Raw genomic sequence first — 12,677 nt, 5'->3', positions numbered from 1 at the left:
GTGTGGTGGTTTAACATGAGGCAATTATTTTATTTGCAAAATAAACTGTGGATACATTATATCTATGATGAGTATTTGGGCGCTGCAGCCACGATGGTGGTGCGGGAACTATAAGACAGCTAGGATCCACAGCTGACACATAGTGCCGGGATAGTGTCCTGGGATGCACATACCAAAATTACTTACCTATGATGAGCACTTACAGGCTGCACTCTCTAAGGCACCTAGGATCCATAGCTGGTATTTGGAGTCAGGATCGTGTCTTCAGATGCAAGGATGTATACCTACGACGAGCACCCTGAGGTGCACGGAGCTGACTCCGTGCTGCATTTAACAAGACACATAAGATCCACAGCTGGCGCATGAAATCAGGCACTTGTCCTAGGATGTAGAGATACATACCTATGATAAGCACCTCGGCACTGCATCCCATCTCGGCCGACACTATGAGCATGTGGCACTGCGGCGGGTCGAGCGGGAACTCCGCCATCTGCCGGCCGAGAGGCGTCAGCGCGCCCGTGCCGTCCAGCGCGCCCAGGATCCACAGCTGCTGCGTGGAGGCAGGTCTTTGTAGCGACACCTATCGACTCACCACTGCAAGCTAGTGGCAGGCATCGGTCAACAGATGGCGCTGATACAAGCTTATACCTCCGTGGATTGATTTCCACCTTACTGGACCTTAGTCAAAGTCAAAAGTCAAAGTCAAAGTCAAAGTCAAAGTCAAAGTCAAAGTCAAAGTCAAAATTTCTTTATTTGTTTAGACTAATAAATAGTTCTTACAAATCGTCATTTTGCTCTTAAGGAGCCTCTACATGTCTCATAATCTTTTTACCCTACCAGCGCTTCGAGACCAACATTTGGCAAGTGCTGAGAAGAAGCGCCGCAACAAACTCAGTCACCACTGTCTGCCGGTTAATATAAATAAATAGAAATAGCAGTAGTAGGTACATTCGATTCAGGAGCAGTTCACTGAATTTACCATGCATTCTTGTATAGTGTATCTTATAAGAATGGGTATACAAAATTGCGTGGTATATTAAACAAGGTAGTGACGTGCTAATATCTAGACTTACAGATTACATACTTAAATACTTGTAGAAATGACTCGCATACATAAGTTGGAATAACTTGGATTGACCAGTCCCCGAAAGCAGCGCCTGTTCACAGACATGACGAGTGAACCAGCCATCGCTTCACTCGACCATATTAGAGGGAATGTAACGACCCGCCTCACTACGCCACCACCCCAGAGACATTTTACACACGATGTGAGTGCGCTCGCACACTCACTGCGGGCGCCCGTCGCACAGTCGCGACAGCAATATAATAACGCGCGAGCGATAAGGATGGGTAGCTTGGGGTCATTGGACAAAATTCTACGAGCTCGCAGACCGGGCTTTAGTCTATCCACATACCTATGATAAGCACCTCCGCACTGCATCCCATCTCAGCCGACACTATGAGCATGTGGCACTGCGGCGGGTCGAGCGGGAACTCCGCCATCTGCCGGCCGAGAGGCGTCAGCGCGCCCGTGCCGTCCAGCGCGCCCAGGATCCACAGCTGCTGCGTGGAGGCAGGCGTGTGGCGACACTTAGTGACTCGCCACTACAGGCTAGTGGCAGGCATCGGTCAACAGATGGCGCTGATACAAGCTTACGCCTCCGTGCATGGATGTCCACCTTATTTGACCTTAGAGTCCCCAAGCGTTACACATTTACACCCGATGGGAAAGAAGCAATTCCACCTTATCTTCCTTTGGTGGTCAATCTTCATTCTTCATCTACATTGATGACCCCAACGTGATCGAACACGCAACCTTTTCCACCACTATCTTCGGCATCAGCCTCGCCATCTCCACTACTCTTCACATCTTCAGCTTCGTCTAGAAGGATCAAATCCTCGCCCTAAATAATCCTGCTGTCTGCCTAAAGCATCTAGGAGCATGAAACCAGGGTCGTGTCCTAGGACGCAAGGAGGCATACCTATAACGAGCACCTTTGTACGGCTACAGTCTAAAGTCTAAGGCACCTTGGATCCACAGCTGGCACATGAAGCCCTGGGAAGCACATACCTATGATGAGCACCTCCGCACTGCATCCCATCTCAGCCGACACTATGAGCATGTGGCACTGCGGCGGGTCGAGCGGGAACTCCGCCATCTGCCGGCCGAGAGGCGTCAGCGCGCCCGTGCCGTCCAGCGCGCCCAGGATCCACAGCTGCTGCGTGGAGGCAGGCGTGTGGCGACACCTAGCGACTCGCCACTACAAAGTAGTAGCAGGCATCAGTCAACAGATGGCGCTAATACAAGCTTATGCCTCCGTGGATTGATTTCCACCTTATTTGACCTTGGAGTCCCCAAGCATTACACATTTACACCCGATGGGAAAGAAGCAATTCCACCTTATCTTCCTTTAGTAGTTAATCTTCATTCTTCATCCACATTGGTGACCCCGATGTGATCGAACACGCAACCTTTTCCACCACTGTCTTCAGCATCAACTTTGCCATCTCCACTACTCGTCACGTCTTCAGCTACGTCTAGAATTATCAAACCCTTGCCCCAAATAATCTACTAGTCTATCCACATGCCTATGATGAGCACCTCGGCGCTGCACCCTGCTATCTGCCTAAAGCATCTAGGATCCACAGTTGGCGCATGAAATCAGGTACTTGTCCTGGGATGTACGAATGCATATCTACAATGAGCACCTGTGCACTACATCCTGGTGTCTAAGGTACAAGAATCCAAATGGTATTTGGGATCAGGGTCGTGTCCTAGGACCTCCGCACGGCTACTGTCTAAGGTACCTAGGATACACAGCTGGCATAGCCCTGGGAAGCACATACCTATGATGAGCACCTCCGCACTGCATCCCATCTCAGCCGACACTATGAGCATGTGGCACTGCGGCGGGTCGAGCGGGAACTCCGCCATCTGCCGGCCGAGAGGCGTCAGCGCGCCCGTGCCGTCCAGCGCGCCCAGGATCCACAGCTGCTGCGTGGAGGCAGGTCTTTGTAGCGACACCTATCGACTCACCACTGCAAGCTAGTGGCAGGCATCGGTCAACAGATGGCGCTGATACAAGCTTATACCTCCGTGGATTGATTTCCACCTTACTGGACCTTAGTCAAAGTCAAAAGTCAAAGTCAAAGTCAAAGTCAAAGTCAAAGTCAAAGTCAAAGTCAAAGTCAAAATTTCTTTATTTGTTTAGACTAATAAATAGTTCTTACAAATCGTCATTTTGCTCTTAAGGAGCCTCTACATGTCTCATAATCTTTTTACCCTACCAGCGCTTCGAGACCAACATTTGGCAAGTGCTGAGAAGAAGCGCCGCAACAAACTCAGTCACCACTGTCTGCCGGTTAATATAAATAAATAGAAATAGCAGTAGTAGGTACATTCGATTCAGGAGCAGTTCACTGAATTTACCATGCATTCTTGTATAGTGTATCTTATAAGAATGGGTATACAAAATTGCGTGGTATATTAAACAAGGTAGTGACGTGCTAATATCTAGACTTACAGATTACATACTTAAATACTTGTAGAAATGACTCGCATACATAAGTTGGAATAACTTGGATTGACCAGTCCCCGAAAGCAGCGCCTGTTCACAGACATGACGAGTGAACCAGCCATCGCTTCACTCGACCATATTAGAGGGAATGTAACGACCCGCCTCACTACGCCACCACCCCAGAGACATTTTACACACGATGTGAGTGCGCTCGCACACTCACTGCGGGCGCCCGTCGCACAGTCGCGACAGCAATATAATAACGCGCGAGCGATAAGGATGGGTAGCTTGGGGTCATTGGACAAAATTCTACGAGCTCGCAGACCGGGCTTTAGTCTATCCACATACCTATGATAAGCACCTCCGCACTGCATCCCATCTCAGCCGACACTATGAGCATGTGGCACTGCGGCGGGTCGAGCGGGAACTCCGCCATCTGCCGGCCGAGAGGCGTCAGCGCGCCCGTGCCGTCCAGCGCGCCCAGGATCCACAGCTGCTGCGTGGAGGCAGGCGTGTGGCGACACTTAGTGACTCGCCACTACAGGCTAGTGGCAGGCATCGGTCAACAGATGGCGCTGATACAAGCTTACGCCTCCGTGCATGGATGTCCACCTTATTTGACCTTAGAGTCCCCAAGCGTTACACATTTACACCCGATGGGAAAGAAGCAATTCCACCTTATCTTCCTTTGGTGGTCAATCTTCATTCTTCATCTACATTGATGACCCCAACGTGATCGAACACGCAACCTTTTCCACCACTATCTTCGGCATCAGCCTCGCCATCTCCACTACTCTTCACATCTTCAGCTTCGTCTAGAAGGATCAAATCCTCGCCCTAAATAATCCTGCTGTCTGCCTAAAGCATCTAGGAGCATGAAACCAGGGTCGTGTCCTAGGACGCAAGGAGGCATACCTATAACGAGCACCTTTGTACGGCTACAGTCTAAAGTCTAAGGCACCTTGGATCCACAGCTGGCACATGAAGCCCTGGGAAGCACATACCTATGATGAGCACCTCCGCACTGCATCCCATCTCAGCCGACACTATGAGCATGTGGCACTGCGGCGGGTCGAGCGGGAACTCCGCCATCTGCCGGCCGAGAGGCGTCAGCGCGCCCGTGCCGTCCAGCGCGCCCAGGATCCACAGCTGATACATGGAGTTCAGGATCGTGTCCTGGGAAAAGGATAGTAGGAATATGAATCAATGGAACTGTTTATGTGTAGTTCAGATCTACAGCAAACCGTCAAAAATTGCAAATAAATTAATCTAGACCAGGAGTAAAGTGTTTCGAAGCTTACAAGGCATGATAGTGGGTTGACAGCGCCTTCTGTTCGATGAGTGTAGATTTCTACTCGTAATATTTGAAGAGTCTTGAGCTTACGTGGAACGACTTATCGTTCAATAGACAAACAAAGTAACTGCGCTCCACAGTACTAATACTGTGGAAATAGAAATGGAAAAAAGGAGGATCAAAGCTGATTAGGTGGCGGCGACAGAGGCGGGTCAGTAAAGTGGAAAGCTCGACTACAAGTAGCATCACGGCATCTCTAAGAAAGAGGATCACATGGCTGATGACTATAACTATGAAAAGGGCTCATAACGAAAGAAAGAGACGAATATACCTGTGGTGGCGGGTCCATAAAGTGAAAAGCCAATAAGTCTTCAACTCCTAATGACTTTAGCAGCAGCACAGTATTAGCCAGGTTAGTCCGCTGTATCTCCGGCACAGTAGCGGCTAACAACTCGCGCTGGTACTGCCGTTGCGTGTAGAGGCAGAACAGCAGAACGCCTTACCTTGCTTGTACGGCGATTGTTGACTAAATAGCATCAAGAGAATTGGATGAAAAGGGCTGAAGAGGGACTATGAAGACCGCAGATGAGAGAGTTGATTGTTGAGAAGTGTTTAATATGTCTATAGTAAGCTATCGAGGAGAACCATGTAGTTGAAAAGTGGGAGAAGGATACTGACCTGTGGTGGCGGGTCCATAAAATGGAAGGCGAGTAAGTCTTCAACTCCAAGCGACTTTAGCAGTAGTACAGTATTAGCCAAGTTAGTCCGCTGTATCTCCGGCACAGTCGCAGCTAACAACTCGCGCTGGTATTGCCGCTGCGTGTACAGACAGAAAGCTTTGCCCGGGCCCGTTCGGCCCGCACGACCCGCCCTCTGGCGTGCGTTGGCCTGGCTTACTGGGTAGATCTGGGGAGATTTAGGTACAACTTAAAATCTGCGTCAGCTAAAAGTCCATAAAGAAACTTATAAAATTAAATCTCTCAATATATCGCATAAACTTTGTCCCTTGACCTTTTACGAAATCTACGGAAAGAGTGGGAGTGGACCTATTTTACATTGCTAGAACCACACGACTTCACATCCGTTTAATCGCCGTAAGGCCAAATCTAGAATTTGCCTTTGCAAATTAGAAAGGGTCATCCTCTGACCTGTCCTAATCTGGTGATGAACCCATACCATATCTTTGCGTTAATTTCCTACCATATTGGTAGTGCGGGGATGCGAAAGAAGATTATGGATGCTGAGACATTTTTATCTTTATTTGAAATGGGTATGAAACTCTAGTCTACACGGAATTATGGACAATGTGAACTGCCAGACAATTTAGACCATAAACCGGGGGCAAGATGTAAAGAAACGTGACTAACCTGTAGAGCGTCCATACCAATCCTTGGATTGTACACCTTCAGCTTGCAGTAACCGGAGTCCACCACGTACATGATGCCATCGACAGTCAGCGAAGTTTCTGGAAACAAAAAAACAATTTGAATAAACTTTCTGCGATGTACCTGTATGCTTTTTTTACCAGCAGTAGTCCGTGAGACGTCAACCCACAGGATTGACAGGCGACTTCATAAAGGTAGCAGGAAGGCGCTGGATGCAGGCCGCTACCAACCGAGCAATATGGAAATCATTGGGGGAGGCCTATGTTCAGCAGTGGACGTCCTTCCTATGCCTTAAATGATGATGATGAGACCTTACCAGCAATATTGGTAGCCACGATGCACTTCCTCTGCCCCGGCGGTGCTCGCTGAAAGATCTTGGCTTGCAGATCAGCTGGCAATTGAGAGTAGATCGAGAGCACCATGAAAAGCGGCGCCCTGTGGACTCTGTGTGAGATCTAGTTCAATAAACCAGCTGTAATTCATACCAACCTGGTGAAGGTCGCGGGAAGTACCTGGATGCGGGCAGCGCAGGACCGGTCATTGTGAAAATCCACGGGGGAGGCCTTTGTTCAGCAGTGGATGTCATTTGGCTGAAATGAACGAACGAAGACCTTACCAGCAATATTGGTAGCCACGATACACTTCCTCTGGCCCGGCGGCGCTCGCTGGAAGATCTTGGCTTGCAGGTCAGCTGGTAACTGAGAGTAGATCGAGAGCACCATGAAAATCGGCGCGCTGTAGACTCTGTATGAAACCTAGTTCAATAAACCAACCTGGTGAAAGTCGCGGGAAGTACCTGGATGCGGGTAGCGCTGGACCGGTCATTGTGAAAATCCGCGGGGGAGGCCTTTGTCCAGCAGTGGACGTCCTGTGGCTTAAATGATGATGTTGAGACCTTAACAGCAATGTTGGTAGCCACGATCTTGGCTTACAGATCAGCTGGCAACTGAGAGTAGATCGACAGCACTATGAAAAGCGGCGCGCTGTAGACTCTGTATGAGATCTAGTTCAATAAACCAGCTGTAATTCTTACCAACCTGGCAAAGGTCGCGGGAAGTACCTGGATTCGGACAGCGCTGGACCGGTCATTGTGAAAATCCGCGGGGGAGGCCTTTGTTCAGCAGTGGATGTCATTTGGCTGAAATGAACGAACGAAGACCTTACCAGCAATATTGGTAGCCACGATGCACTTCCTCTGGCCAGGTGGAGCTCGCTGGAAAATCTTCGCTTGCAGGTCAGCTGGCAATTGAGAGTAGATCGGTAGCACCGTGAGAGGCGGTGCGCTGTCCAGGTCTGCTAGACGCTCTGTGAGCACCTGGGGAAGAATAAATAAATATTTGGACATTTACATTACGCCGTCTAGTCTCAAACTAAGCAAAGTTTGTTCTATGGGTACTAGACAACGGATTTATAAATACATATCTAAACATAGAAAACACGAAGACTAAAGGACGTAGCACATTTATTAATAAGGAAAGAGATCCTAACCGTATCAACTGGAGGCGATCAGTAAGTATTCTTTGTATGAAACTTCACAGTGCAACGTACTTATATCCGCACTGTAAGGGATATATTTCACCGAGACACCATGGCGGCGCAACCAGTCGCCGGCTACCAACAAAATGTATACAGCTCTATAGAGTTACTCACCTGGTGTCCGTTTGGTTGCGCAAAGCTGTATACATTTTGTTGGTAGCGGTGACTGGTTGCGCCGCCATGGTGTCCCGGTGAAATATAGCCCTTAATGTTAATGATAATGATCATGTATTTTAATTTGTTCTTTCGAGGATCGTCGAACCTGCGTCCTTTGGCATAGTAGCCCAGTATCACTACACCAAATAGTCACTATCTATGACCATTTGTATTTCTATTTGACGGCTATAAAGTTTAGTTGTGAAAGACAAAACGCTTATATTATAGAGATGACTAATTTGTAGATCAAACAAATTGCTATGCAAAATCAGAAAGGAGAAAAATTATGCACTAAAGAGGAAGCCGTATTCGATTCATATTGTTAGTCCTTGCTGGGTTAACAAATTAGGTTCTTACTTACCTCACAAGTAACTTCAATGTCTTCTTGACCAGGCATGAAGATTAGGATGTCTCCTTCGTCAGGCTGTAGATGAATCTGCAGAGCCTGAAACAAGAATGTTAGTGTTAAAAAGAAATGCACAAAAAAGCACAGATAATAACAGTTTTTATAGTCGCATTAAAATCATAACAGATCTAGTCTCTAGAATTTAAAAAGTTGTTCGAAGTTCGAACTCGATGGTCGTTCGTCCTGGGATAGATTCTTTGATACAAATAAAAATAGCTTTGTGCTATATTTTCCCAAATTGATAACGAACGTCTAATCAAAAACTAATCAGTTAGAAATAATCGACTCAAAGGGATCCTATAAAAGATTATAGTGGTTATAACCCTCACGAGAAAAAAAATACAAATTAACTTTATTCACTAAAAAATGTGTGTGACAGGGCATGAAGACTTTTAAAGACGATGTTTTGGACAATGTTAACCCATACACAAGTGGATGAGTCATTGTATAACCAGCTATTATTGCGAAAACACTATTGCCTTGATTCGAGCCTAAGCTTATAAGATTCTGCATTAAACCAGTTCATATTTGCTATGATGCACGAAGCTACAACCTTATTTGAAGCTATCTTTATCCAAATAGTAATCACTGATGTAAACATATAAGATAAACATCTATTGCGTAGTTTTGACGTCAATGTACTCAAGTAATAAGATAAGAGATGATGCTGTGCGAATCGTGAATGGAGGAAAAGAGTAAAATTGTTGCCTAACAACTAGCTATGTCAGCGACTTAAAACAATTAACTTAAACAGCTTTAAAATATTTTGTAAAGTGAATAGGTAAGATAAGTATCAAAATCCAGGATAATATTACAGTCCAATCGACCCACCATAACCAACCACTTCCAAATTATACCTATTGCAGGGATTAATTGTAACTCTAATATCGCTATAAAACGTTTATTATTTTTTCAATTCACACAATGGAACAATTTCTCCCTATTTGACATAAATTAAATTTCGCATGTATTATTTGAAAAAGCATAAACACCTAAGTGTTGTAGAGGAACGTGACTGTAGTCTACAGACTGCAACAATGTCATAAGTAAATAAATAAAATGTATTCTTCTTTGTGTCATGTTAAACATAATAACTTTGAACTTGGTTGTGTATAGAATTCCAACAAACTGAATCCATTTGCATTTAGAACGAGCGATAAATGCATATTTGACGTCAAGAAAAGTCTGCGTATCGAGTTAATAAAGTGGAGGTCAGAGAGGACATCCCTGGGGCAGCCCTCAAGGTCGAACGTTCGAGAACTTGAAGCTTTGAAGACTGTTTATTATAGTAAATAACTCAGTCGAATTCAATTTCACAAGTTTGTTCACTTTATCAAATAAGATGAAAGTTGCGGGGAGGCAATGTTGACAGAATTTATTGACAGAGGCCTCAGTAAAATCACAAACACGATTAAAGCTACTTTTGAAACAAACGACAATGACTGGAATATAAACAACTTTTCTTTCATTGCTGTAGTTTACGACTCGTAACTTTTATAGTTTTTTTTGTTCAAATTGGTAAGAAGGTAGGTTAATTTGACATATGTAGTTAGATTGAGTGAAGAAAATTTCTGTCCAAACAAACTTTACATTGTTTCTGACACTTTTATGTGGTCTTTGGCCCGCTCTGAATGAGCCGGATTGATAGTCAAACCTACATTCCATGACATTCAGGTCAATTACTTTACAGCACCATCATAGGCGTGTTATGTTAATTAAAGCTAATAACTTTACACCACTATTATAATAACCACTATTTATGGCCACCAGACGCTGATTAGTGAAAGAGGGTTACATGTCAAAGGTCAAATGGGATGTTCAGTTCACATCGGTGTGCTTAACATGGTTCTGTTTATAATTTGCTTATGAGTTAGAGATAAAACAGTAGACTGTGCCATTTAGAAATTGTGTCTCCAGTTAGGGTTAGGTATTTTCTATTTTATGGAGTTTAATGTAAAGTCCGATTTCCAGGTTCAGAGATCATAACTTCTTTCAGCAACACACATAATATATCATCATTCTACTTGCTTGGGAACTGTGAAATATAGCAAACATAGTATGCATTCTGCATCTTTTCCATGTAGGTATTCTAGATTATCTTTTTCTCCGATAAGTAGCTACACCAATACCTTATTTCTATAATTGGTTTATTTCAGTTTAAAACCGAGGATCTCAAGTCTTCAGTGCATCTGAAAACGCTGTTCTTTTGTGTTGTAGCATCATAGACTTAAGATTGTAGTATAGACGCTACGTAGGTAGGTCCTTCTGCGCTTTCCTAATTTTGCGTTCTTACTTATAATGAAATTGGTATGCACAATCATCTCGATTTCATCGGACGTGGGATCTTTCTATAGACCATTGTTTACAAATCTGGCCCGGCCGGTTTGTATAACATTTACCATGAACTGGGGTAATCTAGAATTATCGTGCGCCACTTACATTGTTTGGACTCGCAAACATGTTGCTTAAACAAGTATATTGAACAAGTTTTTTATTTGTAATTTGCTCACGGTTCGGTTAGAACTTTATAGAAGTTCATATAAATGAAGAAATGTAATGTGAAATAGTAGACTTTTTTCTACAATCGGTAAGGGGAATGTACAATTTTAGATCAGTGACAAAAATCTTAAATAAACCTGGCACAGTCATCAAGAAATCATAAAGAGAAGAATATCCTAACATGAAAAATGTAATTTATTAATTTTATTTCTGAAGTGATACCTACAATGATGTAGAGTTATCATTTTTTTTTAACTGTAGGTTTAATTGAAACGAAAGTGCTAATTATTTCACTAGAATTAATAAAACTGTAATTAATTTTAGATCAACACGAGTTTCACGACTATTCGCGATTGTTATACTTGAAATTACTAAAAGCGCCGGTATTTTCAGGATTTGCGTTTCTAGAACGTTTCGATCGGATATTGCGCGTTCAACGCATTGTGTGCAAATACAAATAGCAGTGCGTAGGAATATTAATTAAAACGAGTGTTTTATTACTATGCAGACGAAACAATCTACGTCTGTGGGTGGTCTGTCTGTATTGCTAATCGTAATTTGTGCATTTTTGAAATTATACCCTGTACTTATGCCCTAATTAATTAAAGTTACACCCTAGTTGAACTCTGGTTTAAATTGTCATTTAGTATGGAAATGTCATTTTAATCCATGTTCATCCTGGGTGTAACTTATTAATAAGGGGGCTAGTAGACAATGGGTACACTACATACATTTCCTTGAGCTCCCTGGCTAACTTTTATTCTCAATCTCAAAGGTTTAAAAGTTATTTTTTTTATTGTTTATTGCTTTTTTTTTAGGTTTGCTAGTAGTTGGTTATCTTTTAAAAAATGTTATTGCCGACTTAACATTTGTTACCAAAACAAAACAAATACAAAATACGTACATAAACCTGGATCGACTGTGCTCATTCAAAGACCCCAAACTTGGGCTTGCCGGTCATCGAACGTCGTACCACCCACCAAGTCAGGTGGTAATGTGCACCTTATTGGGGCGGCTTAAGGGCTACATTGCGAATCATTGCCAATTGTAGCCGTGGTAATTTAATTAGTGGCAGTGAACGCAGTTGCAAACACGCCGCGCCTACCCATTTGTTAGATCGAGGTGGTGGGCCGGGCTATGCAAGATAGATACAACGTGAAAAAAATATTTTTTTTTATGAAGAACAGGCCAAGTAAGTATTTGACTGCAATCGCACCTGCAGACACAGGATACTAGCTGAGATATTGCTCAATGTCGATATAAGTTCAACAAACAATTGCAAGCGAGCGAGATGAGCAGATGTACCGCATACCGCTATCATTAAAAATAGACTGAAAAAACTTTGTGCATTTTAAGGTGGACCTTACCCGCCCGTAAATGCCTATTCATTCTCGCCCTGAAGAGGCCCGGATCTTTGTGATTAATTAGTGACACCTTAATGCATATTGAGCAGTATTTAGTTACGATAAACTATGTTCGTCTCAATATTCCTAAATAAAATACGTTATATTTATGTAACATCAAAATAAACTAAAAGAAAATAACAGCTATTTGATGGTAAAGAATAAACAAAATGCACTAGACAGTGACTCAGTCAACGTCTGAAATTGTCTGTGTGTGGGCAACTGGGCATGTCGCGTGTGGGCTGTACGATCAATTAAAAGGCGGATATAGTCTTAATTAACTTTTAAAACCCTTATGAGTAATTTACAAGTCCTTTAAAGAAATATTGATATACTGAGAAAGAATCGCTTGGCTGGTCTGCGATCAGATATTATGCCAAGTTTATACGCTTAGTGCAGAGTATACTTTTTACTTTTCATTTTTTTCTTCATGTTGGCTGCTTCTGCGTTGCATAAACCGGACCACGGACAACTTGTCCC

The 12,677-nt window shown here is 43.8% G+C and overlaps 1 protein-coding gene across 1 annotated transcript in view; it reads right to left on the bottom strand.

Moving 5' to 3' along the window:
* The window catches only part of LOC135077392 (pre-mRNA-splicing factor ATP-dependent RNA helicase PRP16), a 150,786-nt gene that overhangs the window by 14,495 nt on the left and 123,614 nt on the right, over positions 1–12,677 (bottom strand). The window contains exons 13-17 of the mRNA XM_063971924.1: positions 8,251–8,334; positions 7,362–7,512; positions 6,180–6,277; positions 5,491–5,718; positions 4,523–4,694 (exon numbers count right to left, since the gene is read on the bottom strand). Of these exons, the coding sequence (XP_063827994.1) occupies positions 4,523–4,694; positions 5,491–5,718; positions 6,180–6,277; positions 7,362–7,512; positions 8,251–8,334 (733 nt within the window). The remainder of the gene's footprint in view (positions 1–4,522; positions 4,695–5,490; positions 5,719–6,179; positions 6,278–7,361; positions 7,513–8,250; positions 8,335–12,677) is intronic.

Source organism: Ostrinia nubilalis, chromosome 13, assembly GCF_963855985.1.
Source record: "Ostrinia nubilalis chromosome 13, ilOstNubi1.1, whole genome shotgun sequence".
Taxonomy (NCBI): domain Eukaryota; kingdom Metazoa; phylum Arthropoda; class Insecta; order Lepidoptera; family Crambidae; genus Ostrinia; species Ostrinia nubilalis.
This window is presented reverse-complemented; position numbering and strand designations above follow the sequence as displayed.